Source organism: Microcaecilia unicolor, chromosome 7 (assembly GCF_901765095.1).
Source record: "Microcaecilia unicolor chromosome 7, aMicUni1.1, whole genome shotgun sequence".
In the NCBI taxonomy this organism is placed as follows: domain Eukaryota; kingdom Metazoa; phylum Chordata; class Amphibia; order Gymnophiona; family Siphonopidae; genus Microcaecilia; species Microcaecilia unicolor.
This window is the reverse complement of record NC_044037.1, coordinates 119,262,476-119,289,267: the sequence shown is the minus strand read 5'-3', so window position 1 is coordinate 119,289,267 and position 26,792 is coordinate 119,262,476. Positions and strand designations below refer to the sequence as shown.

Sequence of the window (26,792 nt, the reverse complement as noted above, 5' to 3'; positions counted from 1 at the left end):
GGAGATAAACGCCCATGGAGATAGGCATTTCCGTTCGATTATGCCCCTCCACGTCTTGCTGAGCTGTCGCTACACAATTTGTTGAACTCATATTTAAGAGGTAATAACTCTGAAGGAAAAGAATAGAGACCAGAGAAAATATGTGTGTGCCTGTTCCAATTTTGAAATTTCCTCTTCAAGTGAGTTGAAGTGAGCTTGTTCTTGCTTGTTACGCCAGGCTATGTAACTGAGGATCTCACCTCTTAAACATGTCTGGAAGGCAGCCTATACAATATTAAAGGAAGAAACAGAATGGGTATTGGTGTGGAAATGTTAGAAAAGAGTTAATTTTTAATTTACAAAAATTGGATCAGTCAACAAGTATTCATTCTCCAGCAGACAGATAGCTTAGAAGGCTGAAGTTCTATCTGTAAGGAGATCAAAGCATGATCAGATATGACAATTGGATAAATATTAGCAGATTTGGTCATAGGTAACAGAGATTTGGAGATGAGGAAGAAGTCAATCCATGAGTATTATTGTTGAGGGGATGAGTAGAATGTGAATTCTTTGTTGGTGGGATGAAGTATTCTCCATGGATCACATAGTCCGAGGTCTTTAATAATATGATGTAGGTCTTGCCACATTTTGGATGGATGAAATGAGCAAAGTGACTGACGATGAAGTATAGTGTCTAAGGATAGGTTAAAATCTCCACCAATTAAAATTGGATGAATACTGTATTCCATAAGAGTTTCTCAGAAAGATCATAAAAGAGGAAGTCAACACTGGGAATATAAATATTCATTATAGATAATGTTATAGAACCAATTTGTTATCACACAAACTTTCTCTCTTCAAAAAAGGCAAAATTTGTACTTAAAGTAGACTAAAGTTCTGTGAAGTGCATCAAGCTTTAAACTTTAAAAATACGAAAGGGAAAAAGCCTCTGAAATCCACCCATCCTCCAAAACAAATAATTATCTTTAATAACACAGGTTGGAAGAAATCATGGGTTCCTTATCATTGGCACAAAAAAACCCTTCCATTTTGTAGTGCAAGAGATGCTAAACCTTCACAGAACTGACTACAGATCCAGAGAAGTGTGAAGAAAATTATAAACTTAATTTCAAACTTAACTTCAACTTTCAAATGCAGGGAAGATATCTCATGTAGATAATCGGTCCAACACACCGACTTTGGCCAGAGTTTCGCTATATAGTAGCTGTCTCAAGGCATGAGCAAACCTTTAAAAAACAAAAACATGCATAAACTAAAAAGTGAACAAACATTAGTGGCAAAACAAAACACATGTAAACATCAAAGTGTCAAAATATGTGCCAGATCCAAAAAGTCAAAATTAAAAAAATAGTTCAAAAGAAAGTACTTGCCAAGCAGTTTCAACGCGTTCAAACTTCCTGCTCTAGGATCCCTATCAAAATGACCATGGTGTTTTCTGTTCTTTATAGGTTTACTACCCAATATCCTATGATGTCATATCCTGTGGTATTCATCACAGCAAACATAGTATATTGGTGATCTTATATTAGTAATCTTGTATAATGCCAACAACCTGCCTTAAGAATGTATTAAAAAATTATTATAGATTACAATTATCTCATGATGGTATGGCTAGAGAATCGCAATTAAATAAAGCAAATTTTTTTTATCGTGGAAACGTCTCCATTCTAATCATGGTGTGACTAGAGGATCCCAATCAAATAAAGCAGAGATTAATAACAGGAAACCTCTCCATCCTAACCTTAGATTCAAGCCCACAGGTTCTTCTGTCTTCAATGTAAATCTCCAAAATTGTTCCCTTTCTAACAATTTTCTCAATCTATTAGGGGAATCTTTTGGAATATAATCAACCGCACAGATCTGAAGTGAGGAAAAACCATGTTCCATCTCCAAGCAATGTGATACAATTGAAGCTTCTATTCTTCGTTGTTTTAGACAGCTTTTGTGTTCGGAAATCCGTCTTCTTAAAGGACGCGTAGTTTCCCCCACAAAGATTTTTGGGCAAGGACACATAATCAGATATACTACATAGTCTGATGAACAGGTAGTTTTAAAATTCAAAAATAATTTTTTTCAGGTTGTGGGATGAATAAAATGTTCCACAACCTCAAAAGTATTATGGAATAAAAAGCAACGGAAGCATCTCAAATGACTCCCTTGTAATTTCATTCTAGGAATTGTCTTGGAGATATCCGATTGGCTTGTAAGCTCCTTCAAATTTGAATTTCTGGTATATACAAAACGTAAATGGGTTTTAGAAACGTGGGTGAGATGTAAAGAATGTTCCAATGTTTTTTGATAATCTTTGAAATTTTCTCAATGCCTGGAGTATATTTCAGAATACGTTATACAATCCTCAGATTTATTTGTTGTCGGTCTTGAAGCAAACAATAAATCACAGTTCGAAAAACGTGCTCTTGTATATGCTCCGTGAATGATTCGTTTAGGATATCCCCATTCTGAAAGGCATGCTTTAAATGCCTTGGATTCCATTTTGAAGTCAGAGACATTAGTACAAATACGACGGAATCTCGAGAAGGGGAGACTCTTTTAGAAGAGGAGAAGGATCACTAGTAAAGCGAAAAAATGTGTTGCGATCTGTTTCCTTTTTTTACACTGTTGTTGTTGTGGACTGATACAGAGGACAGATTATTCCAATTTTTTGAGTGGCTGAATACATGCCATCAGAATATTCAGTTCACGCTGAACCACCATTCCTCTCAAATATCCTTCCTGGATGTTCTCATTTCCAAATATGATAATCATTTAACAACAACAGTGTACAAAAAGGAAACATCTTTTTTTTTTTGATTGAGCAGGGGAAAAGTAATAATTACCAGACCAGATAAAATTAGTTTTAGAACAATCTTCAAAATTTAAATGTGTTTCTTGTAATAGAAGAATGTCAATATTTTTTCTGTCAACAGAAACCAACCTAACGCCCAACTCTAGCTTATAAGGATTATGTTCGTAAAACAAGCAGGCTCACATAGGTTTTACAATTTAGACCATGTGGGAATGTGGAGGGGCATTTTCGAAAGGTTGTCCAAGTCTGAATTAGGACGTCCTCATGAAGTTGTCCAAAATCAGGTAGGTATAATCGAAAAATAGTATCGACATCCTTAGACATTCCATTATCGCAGTGCGAAACGCCCAAGTCAGGGACGTCCAAAATATAGTAAAAAAGGACACCCATCTTCCAGAACCGCCAAAGGACGTCCCCAAGACATGTTTTCTACTTGCCAACATTTGCCATATGAATGTCCTTTGGCTGTTCTACGAGAAAAACGTCCTTATTACTATACTTTGGACTTCTCTGATGTACCTGGTTGTTCCGCAGGTACAGTGCTTGTAGTTGTGGACATCCAGATACAGGAAATATAAGGAACATTCATAAGTGCAAAGTACAGTAACAAGGACGTGTTTCTCACAGAACTGTCCTTCGGTCCTTGCTAGCACGACTGACAGAAACAGGTATCAATGGAACAGTACTTGCTTGGTTCAGATCCTACCTATCAGACAGGCAACAATCCATAATGATTGGCAGCAACTCATCACCACCATGGACACTGACCTGTGGGATACCACAAGGATTGATACTGTCACCTATTCTGTTCAATATCTACCTCAAGCCACTAGCTGAGCTGATTCAGTCAATGGACACTCAGTTCTACATCTATGCGGATGATGTGCAGCTACTCATACCCATTGAACCTGACTTACCTACAGCTTTGAATAAACTGATCACTTGTCTAACATCAATTCAAGAATGGGCTAAACACAACAAACTTTGCCTGAACCCAAGTAAAACCGAGCTTCTCTGGGTCCCTAACATAAGTGGATACATACCTGACATCAAAATCCCTTTTGGGAAGTATGAACTCCCCCTCAAATCACAAGTCAGGAACCTTGGAATACAGTTAGATTCAACACTTACTCTGATTCCCCAAATCCAAGCAACCTTCAAGAGCTGCTTCTACTATTTGCGACAGCTACGCTGCCTCTCTCTTTACATCGAGAAGGTAAATCTTATCCCAGTTGTGCATGCCATGGTAACATAAAGACTGGATTACTGCAATGCACTATACAATGGTCTGACTACAAAGGGCCTGCACCAGCTCCAGTTGATTCAGAATGCAGCAGCAAGACTCATAGAAGGTTGCAAGCGAAGTGACCACATCACACCATTTTTGCAAAAACTTCATTGGCTACCAGTACAATACAGGGCTAAACTTAAAACTCTATGTCTGATCTTCAAGGCCCTGAAAGGAAATGGCCCCGAGTATCTGAAGAATAGGATGATCCTCCACACACCACCAAGGACACTAAGGTCCTCCCAAGGACTTTCACTAACTACACACTCTCCAAAAGACATTAAACGATGTGACACCCGCATGCGAGCCTTCTCCGGAGTAGCCCCCACACTCTGGAATGCATTGCCTGAAAGGCTCCGCTTAAGACAAGACTACCTTTACTTCAGGAAGCAGGTGAAAGCTTGGTTCTTCAACCAAGCCTTTAATGGAAGAAGTAACTAACTTGTTAGTCTCACTCACACACACAAGGATTGACTCGGGCTGCATATACTGCAGCGGGACATGTTTATCCACTCCTACCCTAGCTGAGATAATATTTAACCATCTCTCTGACCTCACGTGCAACTTTCTTCAAATCAATCACCTTACTTTCTAATTCTTCCTACTTTCTTACTCATCTATATATTACAACTTTACCTTACCCTTCACTACCAATTATAATGCTCTAGTACATGTGGAGGGGCATAATCGAACGCGAACGCCTATCTCCATGGGCGACTATGTCCGAAAACGGGTACGTGAAGAGGCAGGACAGACCGTATGTTCGAAAAAATTGACGTTTTTCAGCTGGGCGTTTGTTTTTTTTAGTGATAATGAAAACTAAAAACGCCCAGCTCAAAAACGTCCAAATCCGAGCCATTTGGTCGTGGGAGGGGCCACAATTCGTAGTACACTCGCTCCCCTGACATGCCAGGACACCAACTGGGCACCATAGAGGTCAGTGCGGTGGACTTCATACAACGCTCCCACATGCATAGCTCCCTTACCACGGGTGCTGAGCACCCAGCCCCCCCTCCCCAAAACCCACTACCCACAAATGTACAACACTACCATAGCTCTTAGGGGTGAAGGGGGCACCTACATGTGGGTACAGTGGGTTTTGCAGACCTCCCATTTACCAGCACAAGTGTTACAGGTAGGGGGAGATGAGCCTGGGTCCACCTGGCTGAAGTGCACTGCAATACCCACTAAAAGTGCTCCAGGGACCTGCATACACGCAGGCCTCTAGGACTTGTTACTGCTATATAACATTGGCACACCAGTTGACACCTGAAGACTAATCTCTCCGAAAATGTCCTTTATTGGAATAAGCACGCTTACTCACAGTTAACTGCAGATCAGAGGTTGTGCCCCACTGGCAACGAGTCTCCCTGGTACTGAGATGAGCAGTAGGTCAGAGCTGGCAGAATGCTGTACAATGCCCTCTTTCAGCCACATTCAAGGTAAGAACTAAGTTCTGTAACGTGGCTAACACGTGAAAGGGATCTAAAACTGGCTTACAAAAATGGCCACTACCTCATGGACTACCGGAAACAAAAAGGGTACACTCTGACCCAGTAAGCAGGGGGAAAGGCACCATGGGAGTAGAGCCTACCAACTACCAACATCGTGAACATTTAACACAAGCTAGTGGAATCACGGAGCCCAATACCCTACACCCACCACAATGCATTGCTGATGTGACCTTAACAGAAAAGGTGTCACACTCACCTGAGAGCCACAGAACCAGGGAAAGGCTGTCACAGGATAGAACACATTCTGCTGTCATGGAAGTGGGTACGGCATTTGAGGCTTGCATACAGGCTGGAAAAAAAGTTTTTAAAGTGGGGGTTTTTTTGGTGGGAGGGGTTAGTGATCACTGGGGGAGTCCGGGGAGGTCATCCCCGATTCCCTCCAGTGGTCATCTGGTCAGTTGGGGCACTTTTTTGGGACCTGTTCGTGAAAAAAAAGGGTCCAAAAAAGTGAGCCAAAATCGCGGTAAAAACGCCTTTTTTTTCGATTATCAGCTAAAGACGCCCATCTCTCCTCGGCCGATAACCACGCCCCAGTTCTGCATTCACCACGCCTCCAACACGCCCCCGTCAACTTTACCCATTTCCGTGACGGATTGCAGTTGGAAACGCCCAAAATTGGCTTCGATTATACCGATTTGGGCTCCCACAGGAGAAAGATGCCCATCTGCCGATTTGGGTCGCAATATAGGCGTTTTTCTCTTTCGATTATAAGCTGGAAATTGTGTTGTCATTGCAAGTAGTATACCATAAGAAAAAAGCAACACTGGGCCTTCAAGACTAGGACAACAGGAGTACTAGTCTTGAAGGCCCAATGTTGCTTTTTTCTTTTAGTTTCTCTGATTGTATACTGTATTACCCTCTCTGTCTGTATTATAAGTAGTATACCATGCCATACTTTGTATTGTTATTCGAATATTTTTACTGCTCTAATTGCCTATTGCTTATGTTTGATCTGTTCTTACAGTACTCTGCTTTGAGTGAATTCCTTCAAAAAGGCGGTAAATAAATCCTAATAAATAAATAATAAATAAATAAATATATGAAGAGGTTTGCACGCTTGATAATGATCCATATAAGGAAGGTTCCACATGTGTGAACACGTACTCATCCAGATAAGGCCCCGCACGCGTGACGACAGTCCATGCACATCATGGACGTCCACGTGCGGACCCATTATATATGCCAGGACATCCATAGATGGAACTATGCATCTAAAGACATCCATCACGCATGGAAGTCCATATAAGGCGATGCATGTTTTCCAACGGTTATTCACTGACAAACATGTCTTTACGGCAAGAGCCAAATTTCAGCGTTGCTGAAAATCTACGGCTCATCGAGCTGTGCCTGAGGCACCAGCGTGCACTTTTCATGCACCACCACCACCACCTGCCTCCCAGGACTGTCTCTATATGAGCCTGGAGTCATATAAGAGACAGTTTGCAAAGGTAACTGTTTGTTCCCCCCCCCCCTGGTCTTGGCCTATCAGGTCCCCCTCTTGTAGCTACACATATAAGAGCTTCCTCAGCAATGTAAGCACTAACTGTAGTCTGCATTCAAGGGTAATCAGTATGTGCACACGCACATTCACTAATAGAATCAATTTACTAGAAAGGAAAAACATTCTCACTTCCCAACAATACTGCACACAAATGGTACTCTCTGTCCTCATGTCCACTTCAATGACATCACCTGTACCAATATCATGTTCCCCCTCTCATCAGTGTTGTGTGTCTCTACAATTTGGCTGCCAAATGATTTTATGTTGTGAAGGCAAGAAGGGCCATCCCCTGACTCCTGGTGTACAAACTTGTATCTTACAGATGTTTTGGCATTAGGAGGGGCCTTGAGTTCCTAAGGCGAAGGTTCCGCCGTGAACGGCAGGACCACCCTTATATCATCAGGAGTGTGCGACAGCGCCTCAGGGGTCGATGTAAGTATTATAAACAGGACTGCCTGCACCGGTGGTGGAGGAGAAGGAGGAGGCGATAGCAGAAGGGCCAGACCCCTGGCATGATATGCCTTCCCTTGAGGAGGAGGGCCCAATGCCACCAGCCCTCTCCACACCAGCCCCAGCACCAGCACTGCACCTCCTGCAGCAACTGGTGCATAGCCAAAACCAGTTGCTGCAGGAGGTGTCAGCAGCGATGAGGCAGGATAATGAGCAGCACTTCAGGGCACAGAGGCTGCTCCTGGTGCTGCTCGTTAGCCTGCTGCAAAAGGCCATGCAGGGAAGAGGACGTGGCCTCCCTTGAGAGACTTTGGGAAAAATAATTGTAAATAGTTCTTTTTTTTTTGTTAAATAAACATTTCATATTTTTGACATAACAGGGTGTGTGTCTCTACTTTGTGCACTACATATTATCAAATGCTGGGGTTGATGTGAGAGGAGGCAGCAATCTGGGTTGCATGACAGGTGAACTGTGACAGAGAAACTTTGGTACATATGTGTCATAAGTGTGGCCATACAGAAGGTCACCTGTTCCTTCCAAATTGCATGGCTGTATGGTAAGGGAGGGAGGCTGGGTGGGCATTTCTGTTGAGGAACAGAAATGCCCATCCAACCTCTCCCCCCCCCCCCCCCCCTTACCATAGAGTCCCACAGCACAGAGTTGTGTAAATAATAGGTATGTTGTCTAGCACTAGTGATCTGCCAAGTACAAACTTGCAGATAACCATAGGTAGCTCATAGACGATGTTTGCTCTCTGATCACTAGACACTGTTAACCACAACCAAACCACATTGGTGAGGGCGAGGAAGGAGCTACAAACAGCTGGGTCATCTTTTCACATTGAATGTATCAGCAATGGTATATAGTGCTCAGGAGAAAAGGGAAAACAACAGTAAAAGCATTAGATGGATGTTTACTTCATCACAATTGCAATGTAATACTTCAGGTACAGAAGGGCACAGGCTAGGGGAATTATATAGGCACCAGGCTGTAGCCACCTGCAGGTAATTTAGAATAAGAACTGTAACCAGAACCCCTCTCCCTCACCATGACTTAAGGGCTGAAGACCGTGGTAGGCACGCACCTGTGGCCACCTAGAAAATGGTTTGCAGGATAGAATTTAGTTTTTTTGTTGTTTCATAACTATGGAGGATTGTAGAACTGTGTTGAATAATGTGGAACAGACATTGAGTGCATATATGCGTCCCCCCTGCCCACCCCCAACAACCTTGAGAATGGGTGGGCACTTCATAAAAGGGGACTGGGGTTCACCACATAAAGAAGGATGGAACCTAGCGGGGAGACACATGAGGTGCAAAGCGGGAGAAAAACTACCAGCTGTGGATACCCGTGAACCTGGTGAAAATAGAGGTAAGATTTGAATGCAGAGAACATACAGAGAATGGGGAGCCATTGACAATGAGGGATGCACACATCCATTCTCAGGGCCTCTTCCCCTCCCCCACCCAACAGGCAGCCACAACTGAGTGTGTCCAATAGAGAACAAGACATCTGTACAATGAATTGGGTAGAAACAATCATGGCTCTCAGAGTCCAGTGTATTACAGTTCACTGCTGAATCTTGCAATCCTCTTGACCAGCTGTCCTGCAAGATGCAAGACGTGTTTGTTTAGCACTTACATGGCAGAAAGGGAAGAGGTGGCTGAGAGGTATGAGCTTACCTTGAACTTGTGGTGCAAGAATCTGTTGGCTCCAGGGGACCAGAGGCTGCCTGCTTCAACAAAGGAGAGAAAGAATGGGGGGCAGTGAGGGAGCACATCACACACAGCAAGGAGCTCCTGGAGGGTAGAGAATGGATAGTTGGTCAGATGTAGAAAATGCAGAGTATATGCTAAGCTACCAGCAAATACCCAGTCTGAAACTTTTGGAAAGGAAAGCTACAAAGCCCACACATCAGTTATCTTTCAAGAATTTGCAAAAATGTTTTCCCCCCAAAAAAACAAACAAGTGTACGAAAATCATACAGTGACAAAAACAAGGTTTACTATAACTGAAGCTAAAACGCTTTCAAATACCACCCTATAATCTAAAGAAAAACCTCTAAAGTGCAAGCACAGAGAAAGCCATTTTAAAGAGGCACCAATAAAGGGAATGTAAACTTCCAAATCGGAAGAGCAGCTGGGGACGTTAATCATTTTCACCCATAATCGAAATTAGGGCGTCCAAAACACAGAGCAGCTGGGGTCATCCATAGTTCCCCCAGGACGCCCAAATCGCCACAGCAGCTGTGGACATTTAGGGATTTTGTCAATAATCGAAATAAGGACGCCCATCTCAGGGACGCCCATCGAGTTCTTACATGGGCGTCCCTGGGATAGTATTTAAGCGCCCTTCTTAGTATTTTCGAATCTTTGCATCGCATTGGTACAGTGGCACCAAAGCAAGCACCCACCCGCAAGAGTAATTTTAGCGACCCTGAAATTGAACTGCTGGTTCAGGAAATCCAGAGAAGGCACACACATCTCTTTGCTCCCACGGGCCAGAAGCTGGCTGCTACAACAAAGCAGAGAGAATAGTAAGCAGTAAGGGACCGGGTCAATGCGGTCTTCCACTGTGGCAGGGATGTGGAAGATTGTAAGTGGAAGTGGTGCCGGCTGAGACATGATGTCAGAAAGAAGGCTGGTGCCAACCCCTCAGCAGATGACACTGCTAACTTGACCCCCCTCGAGCGCATCATTCATGGGCTCTTGCCCCAGGAGGGGATCCACGGCATTGGGTCCCTGGACACATCAGCACAGCCTGAGGGCTCAGGTAGGTTCACCATTAGGAACCTGGGGTATCTGTTGTGTTGTGCTGCACTACACTCTGTTTTACACAAGTGGGGGACAGTGTGGTGCTCCTAAGTAGGGGAAGGGGTGAGAACACCACATGCAATACAAATCACTATCCATTACAGACCATGACACAGGGAATAGCCAGGGGGAGGGGGAGGGTTTCCAGAAATGTGTGTGTAGGTTACCACTGTTTCACAGCTTTGGGGGCCTTCCACACTCCCTCCTCTTTTCCCATCACCAAACTGTGCATATCTCCTTCCCACACCTCTGTGCTGTAGCCACTGTGTCCTCTGCACTCCTTCCACAGTTCTATGTCTACCCACCTGCCTGTGTGACTCTCTTGCACATCAGTCTCTGTTGTACACTGCGCTCCTTGTCTCCAGCTCTGTACCATGTACAATGACATCACTGGCTTGCCTGCCAATCCCATTCCTCACCATCTCTTTGCTGGGTCTTTGCATGTGGGGCTATGTATATGAATGCTGAAAACCAAAAGTGGTTTATTGTGACCAACACACTTCCTCCCCTTTTGCTATGCAGGTGATGACAGCCAGTCAGAGGAAGAAGCTGGCCCTAGTGGCCACCAGCCCCAGCACACAGAGCAGCAAACCAGTGGGTCTGGAGGTGTGCCTGCACAAGAAAGCACGCAAGACCAGTCACAAGGGGTGGAACCACAGGACCCAGCAGCAGCAGCGCCAGCTCTCCACCACCCGTAGCAGAGGCTCTCCCTCCACCACCCACAGCAGAGGCTCTCCCTCCACCACCCGCAGCCTTTGCTAATGGTGGCACAGAAGAAGAAGATGCAGAAGGGGGGGCACATCCTCAGCAGAGGTCATCCAGCCAGAGGAGGCAGCTACTGTGCCTCGCGACACGATTGCTGGGCCACAATGTGCACCTGGAAGAATACCAGCGCCAGAAATTGGAGCTACAACAGGAAGCGGTACAGGACCAACGTGAAGTGGTACAGCAGCTCCAACGGCTGGAGCACAGCATTGAGGGCCTACGCCATGACCTGAAAGCACCTAGTACAGCCCTGATGCAGCAACAAGTGACGTCTACTTCCACCACTGCATAGCAACCACCCACAAAGAAGAGGTGCTTGAGATCCTCAGCCTCCCCAGCCACTGGTCCAGCAGCCACCACACCAGCTCCCCTTCTGGGTCCTGTGCCCAGGTTGCAAGGTGGCCATACTTCCACAGGGCAGCCAAGGCAGCAGGCTGCCTTGTGGACACAGAGGAGGAGAGTGGGAGCTCATCAGAGGAGAACTCTCAACAGAGTTCCCCTGCAGCACCAGCTGCATAGGAACACAGTGGAAGGGGTAGGAGGGAACAGGGATGAGGCCGGGGGCGGGGAAAGTGATGGGACATGGTGGGGGGTGGGGGTGAGGGTTGGAGGGAGGGAGGGGAATATGCACACAACGGGTGATGGTGGTAGGAGGGGGGTGTGGGGGTGGTGTGTAAACAGTCTGTGATAGAAATAAATGTCAACTTACTCTCACACAAAACTTGTCTCGATCAGTTTTTGCCTGGCTCTGACCCCCAGCTGGTGTGCACTCTGTTGTGCTCTGTGGGCGGGAGGTGGAGGGGGCTCCTCATCCTGTTCATCTGGGGCCTGCTGCTGTGGTTGTTGTGGCTCTTCTGGGAGGACCTGTCCTCTGTGCATTGCCAAATTATGTAGCATGCAGCAGACCAGAAATATCTTTGCCACCTTTTGGGGGCTGTACAGGAGCTCCCCTCCAGAACAGTCCAGACATCGGAACCTGTTTTTAAGTTGTCCGAAGGTGCGCTTGATGATGCCACGTGTGGTCCGATGTCTACTGTTGTAGTTCTCCGACCCTGTTTCTGGGTGCACTATGGGGGTCATGAGCCAACTCCGCTGTGGGCAGCCTCTGTCACCTTTGGAGAGAAGCAGGATGAGAAATATGAGTGTTTGGAGTGAGTACCTTGTGGAGGTGGGGGGGGGGAATAGTGGGTTGTGGAGTGAGCTGGAGGGAGACAGTGCTGAGGGTTGCCCGGTGGAGGAGGTATAGTTTGGGCAGATCTATGCTGCCCTTACCTAGGAGCCATCCGCCGGTGATCTCCCCTCTGTCAAACCTGCGGAAGATTCCTGAGTGCTGCAATATATAGGCGTCATGGGTGGAACCTGGGTATCGGGCACACACGTCTAGAATCTCCCCCTGGGCGTCACACACAGCTTGCATATTGAGTGAATGGAATGCTTTCCTGTTCCTATAAGTGGCCTCTCGGGCCCGGGGGGGGTCTGAGTGTGACATGTGTGCAGTCAATGGTGCCTATGACCGAGGGGAAGCGAGCTATGGCGAAGTCAGCCATGTTGTTCTGCAGGGCCTGGGGGTGGTGGGGAAGGTGATGTACTCAGAGGTGTGTGTAAGGAAGGCATCAAGGAACTGGGTGAGGTAGTTAGAAATGGAAGCCTGGGTGAGACCTGTGTTCACAGATAGGACAGACTGGAAACTCCCAGTGACCAGAAAAGATAGAGAAGCAGTGATCTTTAGGTGCACAGGGATGAGGTTGTTCCTATGGGTCCTGGGCTGCAGGAGGGATTGGAGCTGGTCACAAAGGTGCTGAATGGCAGCCCTATCAAACCGGCACCTAGTGAGACACTGCAGGTCAGTGATGTCTAGGAAACTGCTACGGGGCCTGAAAAATCTGGGGCGTGAGTACCTCCTGCGGTGCCTCCCCTCTTCCTCTAACATGTAAGCCACCTGTGCATTTAGTGCCTCCATTTCCCCACACTACAGGTGCAATGCAGTGCCACCAGTGCTCATCTCTCCCTACCAACTTGGTGAAACACAGCAGCAACAAACAGAAGCTGACACTCACTCTCCCACCACCGACAAACAATGCGGTCATACACAGCAGAGCCACACTCCAAGCACTCTCTGACCCACTACAAACTCTCCTGCCACACCCTCTAGCCACTCACTCTCCAAGCAGCAAATGGCAGTCTTCACAAACACGCTGCAGCAGTGCACAGGACAAAGAGACAAACAGAGACAACAAACAGGTAAGGGAATGAAATATGAACTTGGGGACAGTGAATGTAGAGGGATAGGGGGAGGGGATGGGGAAGATAGAGGAAGGAGTAGTGGTGTGTGGGTTTGGGGGCTAGAAGGGATAGGGAAAGCTGAAAAGGTAAAACACAAAAGAGGCAGGTGAGGGTGAAAACATTCCAACTAGGGGACACAGACAAAGGTATCAGGTACTCAACAAACTCTTAGCTTTCTCTCCAAAAAACAATTCAGCTTTCTCTCCCAACAATGATCTCGCCACTCTCTAACTCCACAAAATCGCTAATGGGTCTAAAGACGACTTCCCCCTTACCCTGGTCGCTTTTGTTTCAGGTCTAACTAAGGACGCCCATGTTCCCACCCATGCGAAACCATTTCGCTAGCCGTTATACGTTGAAGGCACCCATCTTGTAACGCCACCCATAACACGCCTCCTGTGGGGACGTCCTTAGATGGGCATCCTCGTGCTGAGGACATCCTTGTGGACCTGTTTTGATTATTGGATTTGGACGATCTTCTTTCACAGGGATGCCCATGTGCCTTTTGTGTCGCTTTTTGGATGCCCTTCCCTTTCAAAAATGAGCCTGAAAGTGTCCAAAATGCATATCCAATGTTGTTCCTTATAATTCAATACATTTTCAGTATTCCCCCCCCCCCCCCACCCACCCTAAATCTACTTTATCAATAACCCTCCACTGTAGCTTTTGTATAGTATGTTTAAAATCTATAAAACAATGGGAGCTGAAATGACTTTCTGTTGCAAGATTTATGTTCAGCAAGCCTAAGTTTAATGGGTGTGATGGAATGCTCAACATAAACCTTATTACAAGGGTAGATCAAAGTATAAATCACATTTTGGCTATCACAGTTGGCATCAACATGAGCATATATAAGTTTATTCACTCCCGGTACCCTACAGGAAATTGCCTATAATAGCAGAACTGCACCATTGGCAATGCATACAAGTAGTATGGCCAGTTAATGTCTGTTGAGATGTTTCATAATCAAGGCGTTTGTAAGATAGAATCTCCCCTATTGTTTTTCCATGCTTATAGGCTACTATAGGATGATTGATGAATAGAGAGTACCTCCCAGAATTTATGGATTAATGCTTTCACAGTCATAGTGCCTATCATGTATGGCAGAACAACAAATCAATATCAAGACATTTTGGAAGCCAGGTCTCTAGGGAGGAAGTAACATCTGAGCCCTCTGCACCCTCAGGGAGACCCAGGATCCAAATATTGTTTCTCCAACTGCAGTTTGCCAGATCCTCGAGGTTGTCTTTAAGTATGTTAATGGCTGAAGAGATGGTTTCTATCTGCAGCATTGTTGCTTCAAGCTGCATGGTACAGGAGGAGAAGTCTTCAATAGTTTGCTGTGAAGCAACTATCTGCGAGTGTATCATTTTGAGTTCCTGCCTCGTATCCCTAAAGATTGCCATATAATTATACATTAATTCTTTTATACTACGGAGCTCAGATAAAACAGGATCTTTATTAGCAGAGTCAACGCATGGCCCACTGGTTTTATTGGGTGAAGGTGGGTTAGATTTGAGCTGTTTTAAGTTAGAGGAAATGTAATTTGCCTTGGATTTGTTCTTCATCTTGTGTCATATAGTAGTCAAATAGGATATTAAATTGAAGTAAAATAAGATGCCAAGGCGAGGAAAAAGATGAGAAATAGCAGTGGAAACTCACTAATCAGGCAGCCATCTTGTTCAAGATTCAACCAGAAGTCCTTACTTTTACTTTTTTGGAGCTGAATAACTTGGAACATAGGAGTCAGCTCTGTGGGTGCCAGTGGATGCTGAGTACCCCCAATATTGAGTAAATTCTTTCATTTTGGTAATTTGTAATGCGTTTCACACCTCCATCTTTTGAAATGTTGGTGCCTATGTCTTGACAAAGAAAACAGCACCAAGGGCCTTAAAAAGAGGGACACAGTTCTTTAATTATAAACTTTGATAAAAACAGTAATTGGAGAAAGACCTGACATGGGCCGTGTTTCGGTGCTCCGCAGCTGCATTACATAATATAATAAAATAAAATATACACTACAGTCAAACATGAATAAAAATTATATTCAAATAGGAACCTGTAATAAATAATGTAAAATAATAATGATAAAGATGCACTCATCAAAACAATATCATTTCAAAAAAACTTCACATTGGTATATAAAAAACCATATGATGATATATAAAGAATTACATAATAGTATATATCTATTCAAAAAATCTACATAATGGTATGTAAAATATAGAAAATAATGCAAGGGATGAGTATTTAGGAAAATAGCTCAGGAAATCTACATAATAAGATGTAAGAGTTACGTAAAAGAATCCTAACATTGTCCAGATAAGGTTTAAAATGTGGCAAACATTTCATATAATAGTATTTTCAAAACCATATCAAACAAAAAATATATTGGTTCATCAAAAATAGGATGCCTTGAGATGTGAAACACAGATCGTGTAGTCAATTAGTGTGAACAGTATATTGTAAAACATTTAACAAACTTAAAAGAGACTCACCACGATAATGACGGGGAAAATATTTGTAGAGTAACTTGAAACAGCTGATAGTTGTCAGATATGTCTACAGTATATATTCCTTATAAAGATAAATGTCATGTTAGTAGAGATACTTCCCAATGCGGCAGACGTTGATGAATTAATCGGCAAAACTTATATTGCTAAAAGCAGGAGTATATTATGTCTAGCCACGATGTATACAGCTTGCAATAAAATCTAAAACAGTACAACCGCGATGCGTACTTCTTGCAATAGTAAATATCACGTTCATAAATAACAGGCATTGAAATTCAAAAACGGTACATTACAGCCTACAGCGCTAGTAATGATATCATGTAGGAAGCCTTGATGAGCCCACGTAAGAGCAGTGCAGGCGGCTAACTTAAACCCTATGTGTTTTGGGTGAGCAAATTGTAAGGGATATCCATTAAATATATATTGTAAAAGATACCCTATAAATGCAAGGCAGTGAGACCTACTACACTAGTAACAATGTCATATAAGGGGACAATAAACTGCAGGCTTTTAAAGGACATCCATCTATTTAGACAGAAAACTGCAGGGTTTTAAATGAAACAAATTTAAGAGCAGAGAGTTAAAAAATTAACATAAATAAGTGATACATTTTTCTAATTTTTACATTTTTCTAATTTCCCTTTTATACACAGGAAAACAAGGTTGTTAAATTCCCAAACACCCATAAGGTTGACATTAGAAGACGTTATTAACACAGGAGCCAGAAGTTATACATTGACTGTAAATATGTGAACTCATACGTCATCGCTGACGTTTTTAACAAACCATTTTTTGTTATTATTCTGGCTATTATCGCCTTGACACCATTAAGTCATTCTTATATGATTTTACATTTTCTTTTATGTTGTTTGAACTTCTTTTAATTTTATCAATGCGGGAGCTACAACCTATACATAAACAGTAGGCTATTTGAATCTATACGTCATCAATGACGTTTTTAGCGCTTAAGTTATATTTATCTCATTATTCAGGTTATTATTGCTGCAGTTTGTAATAAACACTTTGAATTAAAACACATCTTTCAAAAATTAAATTATATCGCTATTTTTAATTTCTTTTACAATACCGAACGTCAAACGTCATCACTGACGTCACTAGGTTGTACACATTTAAACTGGGTTCTGTAAAATGTACTCTTTTCATCTATCGGACACCAATATCAAAAGAGAGTGCTAGCTCTGTATCTTATGAGTACTGTTTTTCCGAATATGCGTAGGTAAGTGCTTTCATTCACTTTTAACTATTGAAAACATAGATTGTAATGTACCGTTTTCGAATTTCAATGCCTGTTATTTATGAGCAAGATATTTACTATTACAATACATACGCATCGCAGTCGTACTGTTTTAGATTTTATTGCAAGCTGTATACATCGCGGTTAGACGTAATATACTCCTGCTTTTAGCGATATAAGTTTTGCCGATTAATTCATCAATGCCTGCCGCATTGGGAAGTATCTCTACTAACATAATCTATGGTGAGGTACCAGAATACATGCTTGAATTGGTTGATTTACCACCCAGAAATAGAACTAGTTCCTCACAATCATATCTGAACTTACACTACCCAGACTGTAATGGCTTAAAATATAAATCAATTTACACCTCAAACTTCACTTACATTGGCACTCAACTGTGGAATGCCTTACCCAAATTAACAAAAACTACCCAGAACTACCTAAACTTTAGGAAATCATTGAAAACAATATTGTTCAAGAAGGCTTATTCCTCAGGTTCAACATAATCAGAATTATCCCTTACTATTATAATATCCAATGGACTCTAATTACACCTTATTATCTTCTTATTTACTACTGATTAATTGTTAATTATATCTTACTTCAATACCTTTCTGTTAACTGTTATTTCTATCCTGCTCTCAATTTGCAAAAATTGTACTTCTTGCATTGTAACTTTACCACAGTATTATTGTAAGCCACTTTGAGCCCGCAATCAGTGGGAAAAGGTGGGATACAAATGTGATAAATAAATAAATAAAATAAATAAACATGACATTTATCTTTATAAGGAATATATACTGTAGACATATCTGAAAACCAGTGGCGTAGCCAGACCTGACATTTTGGGTGGGCCCAAAGCTAATATGGGTGGGCACTATCCATCCGCTTAGCCAGGCATTACCCCTTCCTTTCCCTCCCCATAGCTCAGCATTAGCCCTTCCCTATCCCCCATCCATCCATCCTCATAGCCCCTCATCCATCCATCACCATAGCCCGGCATCAGCCCTTTCATCCTTACCCCCCCCCCCCCCAATCCATCCTAATAGCCCAGCATCAGCCCTTCCCTTTCCTACCATCCCATAGCTAGGCATCAGCCCTACCCTACCCCACCCCCACTCCCCCCTGTAGCCTAGCATCAGCCCTGTCCTACCTCCTACCCACCACCCCCCATAGTGTGGCATCTCCCCTCCCCCCACTCTGAAGTACACCAACATTTTTAAATATAAAACATTTGGGGTTTTGTTTTTAATGTCTTGGGTACTGCAGAGACTAACCTAACCAGAAACCTCTCCATTACATATAAAACATTTTTTTTAAATTTTAACCTGGGTACTGCAGAACCATCGCCACTCAAAAACCCACACCAACATGAAAAATACACCTTTTTAAAAATTTTAACCTGAGCACTGAGCCCACCCCACCCAGAAACCCACCAACAAAAAGTTTTAATGTTGGTGGGTTTCTGGGTGGGGGTAAGCTCTTCACTGCCAAGGAGGAAAAAAAAAGGTGTATTTAATGATTAAACAAATATACTTCCCCCCCCCCCCCCCCAGGCAGTGAATAGCCCACCACCAGCATTACACTGTACATATATTTAAAAAAAAAAAACATTTGTTTTACCTGGCAACTGGGCTTATCTGTGTAAACGAGACAGCAATGCAGTGTGCTCCTTGTGCTGACTCCTGTGCCTGTTTGGAGCCGCGGGCTGGTGCAGAAACCTTTCAACTATTGCTGGCAGCCTGGCTGGAACAGTGAAGGAAACCCTCTAGGCCAAGAGTGAGCTGCGGCACTGGCAGCAGATTTTCCCTGCTCGGTGCGGGGGATGGGGACAATGCAAGGCAGGCATCCTGAGTGAGACGCTCGTCGGACTGGTCGGAGAGCAGTGACTGCAAAGGGTCTTCAGCACTTTGGTTTCCTTTTTAAAGGAAGTTTTGAGGGAGTTTTCATGGTGGCAGTTCTAGGCGTGCTCCACGGCTCTCTCTAAAGAGGAAATCCTCCAGATCTGAGTCTGAGCGATGCGGTAAATCGGATATAAAAACTGATGAGGGAGGAGCAATGGTGCAGCACTGGAAGGAGCCACCATTCCCGACCTGGACCTGCACAAAAAAATGTTGGTTCCGCTGCTGCAGGTAGGAGATGCTTCCTAAACACACATGGCTGAGCCATGGCAAACTAAAAGGCTATGTCACTGTGCACTTCCACAGTGCAGCTGCTGCCTAACCAGTGCCTAGAAGACCGGCACCCATTGGAGCAGGACAAACTGGGCGGGCCTCAGCTAAGTTTGGGCGGGCCTGGGCCCACCCGTAGCTACGCCCCTGACTATCAGCTGTTTCGAGTTACCCTACAAATATGTTCCCCGTCATTATCGTGGTGAGTCTCTTTTAAGTTTGTTAAATGTTTTACAATATACTGTTCACACTAATTGACTACACGATCTGTGTTTCACATCTCAAGGCATCCTATTTTTGATGAACCAATATATTTTTTGTTTGATATGGTTTTGAAAATACTATTATATGAAATGTTTGCCACATTTTAAACCTTATCTGGACAATGTTAGGATTCTTTTATGTAACTCTCACATCTTATTATGTAGATTTCCTGAGCTATTTTCCTAAATACTCATCCCTTGCATTATTTTCTATATTTTACATACCATTATGTAGATTTTTTGAATAGATATATACTAGTATGTAATTCTTTATATATCATCATATGGTTTTTTATATACCAGTGTGAAGTTTTTTTGAAATGATATTAATTGTTTTGATGAGTGCATCTTTATCATTATTATTTTACATTATTTATTACAGGTTCCTATTTGAATATAATTTGTATTCATGTTTGACTGTAGTGTATATTTTATTTTATTATATTATGTTATTTTCTCAATGTTCATTGTTTTGTATTTTATGTAGACCCCTGACGCAGATGCGGAGCACTGAAACACGGCCCGTGTCGGGTCTTTCTCCAATGACTGTTTTTATCAAAGTTTATAATTAAAGAACTGTGTCCCTCTTTTTAAGGCCCTTGGTGCTGTTTTCTTTGTTTGGACTTTTGCTTGTACTTTGTTCCCTCTCTTTGCTATACCATGGTGCCTATGTCTTGGAAATGTAGCTCTGTCTGTTTCTGGTCGTTTGATCCTCCAGGGGGTGCAGGTTTTCCATTGAACCTCTGACTGTTGTAGTCTATACCTGACTTCCTCTTTCTTGCCCCAGCAGCCACATTTACAACACACCCATGGTTCTTATGTAAGCCTTATCTGGGTTCAGCTGGATTAAAGGGGCAGAGTTCTGACTGTCCCACTTCCTGTAATTTTCCCTCTCCCTTTTCCCAAGGACCCTTTAGCTGGTTCTATATAATCTTCTTTATAAAATTACCCTGCATGCTTCTCCTTGGTAGTTGGCCTAATAAAGTTTCTGTCATATCAACTAGAATATGGTTTCACATCTCTCCTATGAGTCTCATGGACAATATTTCTAAATATGAGTGTTTTTCTCTCATCCTTGGCTGACTGCACTAACCTAGGTATCCTCTTACAGGTACAGAACCTCCTCCTGAAGTATCCTTGTCCTCCAATTACTGTCACCTTAGAAGTGCCTGTCACCTTCCCCAAAGGACTGGTGTGGAATGTGACAAATATAACAACAGTAAGTACTGGATAACCGAGTGGAGTAGTCTTTCTTCCATTACTGCTAGATTACTTCTCACATCATGCTGCTGTGCTGAAAGATGAAATATGTCTTGTATAAATACAATACCACCACTAGCATAGAATTCCCCAAAATCCATATCCTGGCTATTTTTATTTATTTGTTTGTTTAAATCTTTTTATTAAACAAAGCAAAGTATATAGATTTCAATGAATAAAAAAAAAAAGACCAAAACATTATCTGACTTTATATATGCAAAATCCACTGTAATCTCCTCCCCCTTCTACTACTATTACTACTTATCATTTCTATAGCGCTACTAGACATACGCAGCGCTGTACACTTGAACATGAAGAGACAGTCCCTGCTCGACAGAACTTACAATCTAATTAGGACAGACAAATATGACAAACAAGAGATAAGGGAATATTAAAGTGAGGATGATAAAATAAGGGTTCTGAACAAGTGAATAAGGGTTAAGAGTTAAAAGCAGCATCAAAAAGGTGGGCTTTTAGCTTAGATTTGAAGACGGCCAGAGATGGAGCTTGATGTACCGGCTCAGGATGTCTATTCCAGGCATATGGTGCAGCAAAATAAAAGGAACAGAGTCTGGAGTTAGCGGTGGAGGAGAAGGGTGCAGATAAGAGAGATCTACCCAGTGAACAGAGTTCCCGGGGAGGAATATAGGGAGAGATGAAAGTGGAGAGGTATTGAGGAGCTGCAGAGTGAATGCATGTATAAGTCAATAAGAGGAGTTTGAACTGAATGCGGAAACGGATAGGAAGCCAGTGAAGTAACTTTGTTACAATAAGATACTCCTATGAGCCAATAGGTTGTTTTCTTATATCTTTTGGTTCAACAATCTCTTCCACTCTTCCATCCCTTCCCACTTCCCGCTCCCCTTTATCCTGTCTATCTTATTCTCTTTATCCATCTTTAGCTAATCACTGATTATTTTTCCATTCAGGTCCCTAAGGTGCCATGTAGACCACTCCTGGATGGTGAGAGAGAAATATCACAAGCACACTTGATTAAAAACATCTCCGGGAAGATCCTGGTAATTTTTTTTCTATTAAGTACAGGGAAAGTCAAAGGGAATGACAAGGCGAAAAGGAATTAAGCAACCTCATAAAAGCAACAGGGACCCTGTTGCCTCAAGTTCTGGGGTAATTGCGGATGGAAGGAAGAAGACAGTGCAGCTGAAAGACCTGCAATATGGAACTCTTCTAATTGTGGTATCATTAGGTAGGGCCAAATTAGGGCCATATGACTGGAGAAGCCATAGCTGCAGATCATTATTTCTTCCACCTATATGAAACCATGGGAGCTAAGGCCTGTCTGGCAGTGGGATCCAAAAGAGAAATTCTCGCAGGTGAAATCAGGTGCAACCATTCTCCTTTCAAAGCAGAATGAATTAATAGAAAGGGGAAAAGAAGATAAGCAATTAAATAGTCTGAGGCTGCCTATCCTTTAATTGATATGGGAAGTCTCAAAACCTTCAAAATGATACCTGAAAATGCTAGTGATATAGATTCAGATTTTTCAGATGCAAGAAACTTTATTTCAATGACAATTTGTAAATAGCTTGCTAAAATGGCAACAGGAAAGTCATAGTGACCATTTTTTAACCCAGGGCTTTCAGAGCAGGAGCAAGTGAGGACCATCATGAGATTCAATGAACTGTAATACTTTTCATGGGAATTTACCCATGACAAAATGGAGTAGAAATGTGCTATTTTACTGCAGCTTGGTAAATATGCTCTACAATGTATCTAAACCTCTTAACTAGTGGTTCTCAAGCCAGTCCTCAGGACACACCCAGCTTGACAACTTTGCAGGATATCTACAATGAATATGCAGGAGATAGGTCTGAATACAATAGAGGCAATGCATGCAGATTTATCTCATGCAAATTCATTGTAGATATCCTGAAAACCTCACTGACAGAGTATGACCCAAGGACTGGCTTGACAACTATTTCACTAGACTCTAGTGCTCAGTGCATCCCCTCTTCTTGGAGTGATAGTGATCCAGGTTGCATGGCTTTCTTGTTTTTCAATCATTCCTGATTGTCTGATTTTCTTCTCTCTATTTCCCTGACCTATTTGGTCCTGACTTGTGTCTTCCTGCTCTCTCTCCTTTACCCTTTTACTCTGGTACTGCTCTGCCTTCCCATTCCTCCTATTCCTATTCTGTCTCTCCTTGCCCCCTGTTTTATCTGTCACTGCCCCACACTGTTCTGTCTCTCCCTGCTCCCCTGAGCCTTATGATAGTCTGTCTCCTCCTGCACCCACCCTGACCTGACCCCACTCTTTGCTGTTTTATTTCTGTCCCTGCCTATTTCCCTAGGTCTTTCAATGCAGCATGGAAGGCATAGACATGGTACAATATGACATCTCTGGGGACCTCTTCATCCAGAATAAGAGTGAGGTAAGCCGGGGGGGGGGGGGGGTAAGGAATTAGGTGTGTCAGCTTTGGCACCTTTCTGACTGGTTGCGGTGGACTGCTAACAGCAGTAATTTGAATAATATGGTCCTTAAAACTCTGAAGCAGCTCCCTGGCAAAACATTGGTCATTGTCAGTGGGACCATTTTACCGGCATGAAAAAGTTTACAGCTAAGTGATTTTTTTCTACAATATAAATTCAGTTGATGATCGTGAAAGATTTTTAATAGACAATTATGTAATATACCTGTTTTGAATTATGGACACTAGGCACTGTATTGAAAATTTCTACTGAAAGTTTGCCTTTGTAGAGGGAGGTTTTTTCAGACAATGAGGTGACTTGATCCGTTAAATCTGAGAGCAACACTTTGAGTTCCAGTTGGGCTCTGAGGCTTTTTCCTCTCTTTCAACATTTTTGAATTATCTTTGGAGTATGAGGGAAGCAATTTAAGATACATTGCTTCAAATGGACATTGGAATTTCTTAAAGGGTATGTATGTCTGACTATTTTACCCCTATTACTTATGAACAGATCCTTTTTGCACCACGGAACATGATTTGTTACATACAGTGGGGGAAATAAGTATTTGATCCCTTGCTGATTTTGTAAGTTTGCCCACTGACAAAGACATGAGCAGCCCATAATTGAAGGGTAGGTTATTGGTAACAGTGAGAGATAGCACATCACAAATTAAATCCGGAAAATCACATTGTGGAAAGTATATGAATTTATTTGCATTCTGCAGAGGGAAATAAGTATTTAATCCCTCTGGCAAACAAGACCTAATACTTGGTGGCAAAACCCTTGTTGGCAAGCACAGCGGTCAGACGTCTTCTGTAGTTGATGATGAGGTTTGCACACATGTCAGGAGGAATTTTGGTCCACTCCTCTTTGCAGATCATCTCTAAATCATTAAGAGTTCTGGGCTGTCGCTTGGCAACTCGCAGCTTCAGCTCCCTCCATAAGTTTTCAATGGGATTAAGGTCTGGTGACTGGCTAGGCCACTCCATGACCCTAATGTGCTTCTTCCTGAGCCACTCCTTTGTTGCCTTGGCTGTATGTTTGGGTCATTGTCGTGCTGGAAGACCCAGCCACGACCCATTTTTAAGGCCCTGGCGGAGGGAAGGAGGTTGTCACTCAGAATTGTACGGTACATGGCCCCATCCATTCTCCCATTGATGCGGTGAAGTAGTCCTGTGCCCTTAGCAGAGAAACACCCCCAAAACATAACATTTCCACCTCCATGCTTGACAGTGGGGACGGTGTTCTTTGGGTCATAGGCAGCATTTCTCTTCCTCCAAACACGGCGAGTTGAGTTCATGCCAAAGAGCTCAATTTTTGTCTCATCTGACCACAGCACCTTCTCCCAATCACTCTCGACATCATCCAGGTGTTCACTGGCAAACTTCAGACGGGCCGTCACATGTGCCTTCCGGAGCAGGGGGACCTTGCGGGCACTGCAGGATTGCAATCCGTTATGTCGTAATGTGTTACCAATGGTTTTCGTGGTGACAGTGGTCCCAGCTGCCTTGAGATCATTGACAAGTTCCCCCCTTGTAGTTGTAGGCTGATTTCTAACCTTCCTCATGATCAAGGATACCCCACGAGGTGAGATTTTGCGTGGAGCCCCAGATCTTTGTCGATTGACAATCATTTTGTACTTCTTCCATTTTCTTACTATGGCACCAACAGTTGTCTCCTTCTCGCCCAGCGTCTTACTGATGGTTTTGTAGCCCATTCCAGCCTTGTGCAGGTGTATGATCTTGTCCCTGACATCCTTAGACAGCTCCTTGCTCTTGGCCATTTTGTAGAGGTTAGAGTCTGACTGATTCACTGAGTCTGTGGACAGGTGTCTTTCATACAGGTGACCATTGCCGACAGCTGTCTGTCATGCAGGTAACGAGTTGATTTGGAGCATCTACCTGGTCTGTAGGGGCCAGATCTCTTACTGGTTGGTGGGGGATCAAATACTTATTTCCCTCTGCAGAATGCAAATAAATTCATATACTTTCCACAATGTGATTTTCCGGATTTAATTTGTGATGTGCTATCTCTCACTGTTACCAATAACCTACCCTTCAATTATGGGCTGCTCATGTCTTTGTCAGTGGGCAAACTTACAAAATCAGCAAGGGATCAAATACTTATTTCCCCCACTGTAAGACATCAGACCATCTACCCCTTGATAGAAAACAGTATTTTGTTGCAACCTTTGCACCAGCTGTGGCGCTCTTTAATATCTTGTTGAGGGTACTCTACAACATGCAGTGAATTGCTTCCCTTATTAGGGGAATGGACTCAGGGATAATACAGAATTGATATAGGAGAGGGCTTGCCTGCGTTGAGCACTTTTTAAGGGAGGATGGTTCATTGATACCCTATGAATCTCTTCAGAAAAAGTTACAACTTATCACTGGGGGAGAACAGTTTGCCTATGCACAGTCTATTATATTAATTCTTTGGACCCCCCCCCCCCCACACACACACACACACACAGGCTCTGGGAGCATACATAACTACTCATTAGGAAGCACTGGGTTCTGAACATTTGCATCGGGGTTTGTTTTCGTTTACCATAAGGCCCAAATCACACCTCCAAAGAATTTTGAACAACTTCTATGCTGTTGAGAACTCGATTTAGGTATGGGAGTACATGCTCTTGATGTTAAGACCCTTCTCAAGCAAATCCCTAAGGCCGTGCATGGTGCAGACCTCTAAGAGTGGACAGACAACCAAACAGCTGTTTGGTTGTCTGTTCTGCTTCTGCAGTAGACTGTCTCCTGTTTGTTTCTGCAGATCTCCAAGAGTGCCATGGTTGGTTGCGTATAAAACAGGGGCGTAGCTAGGTGGGACCACGTGGCATGGGCCCTCGCAGATTTAGCCCTGGCCCCCCTGCTTTCACCCCCCCCCCCCCCCCGCTGCCAACCCTCCCCCGCCACATTCGACTCCCCCTCCCGCTGTCCTCAATCCTCCCCCGCTGCTGCCGCCGCCGTCAGGTACCTTTGCTGACGGGGGTCCCCAACCCCTGCCAGCCGAAGTCCTCTTCAGCCCCGGTCTCCGGGGAGGCTAAAATGTGCCCCCTCACCTTGGGCTCTGGACCCCCTCCCGCCGAAGTCTGGCTACGTCCCTGGTACAAAATGATTTGGTGGTGAAATAATGTAACACAGTGCATATTTTCTAGCGAAAAAGGTGCCTGTACTCAAATGACGGGGTGGGGTGATCACTGAGGGACCCACCCCACAATAGCCAGGCCCCCTGCAACCAGTCACAGAATCTATGACAAGGCAGAATTGTTGTGTAGAGCCTGAGTTCTTTCATTAAAACTTGGGATCCATGGGTCAATTTTAGTAGACAATGGAAAAGGTGCCGGTACTCAGTACCCCCAAGTACCCCCTCAAAAAAAGCCCTGATGTAACATGTTATTGGATAGGTAATGTTTCCCCATCGCATTGGTTCTGGAGAAATAGAGTACAGTCGCTCGCTTTTAGCTGGGGTTAT

At 43.5% G+C, this 26,792-nt stretch overlaps 1 protein-coding gene across 1 annotated transcript in view; it reads left to right on the top strand.

The window, feature by feature from the left end:
• Nucleotides 1-26,792, top strand: part of ITGAL (integrin subunit alpha L) — a 430,397-nt gene that overhangs the window by 346,628 nt on the left and 56,977 nt on the right. Inside the window, exons 25-27 of the mRNA XM_030209478.1 lie at nucleotides 20,738-20,845; nucleotides 21,816-21,905; nucleotides 23,198-23,278. Coding sequence (XP_030065338.1) covers nucleotides 20,738-20,845; nucleotides 21,816-21,905; nucleotides 23,198-23,278 — 279 coding nt within the window. The remainder of the gene's footprint in view (nucleotides 1-20,737; nucleotides 20,846-21,815; nucleotides 21,906-23,197; nucleotides 23,279-26,792) is intronic.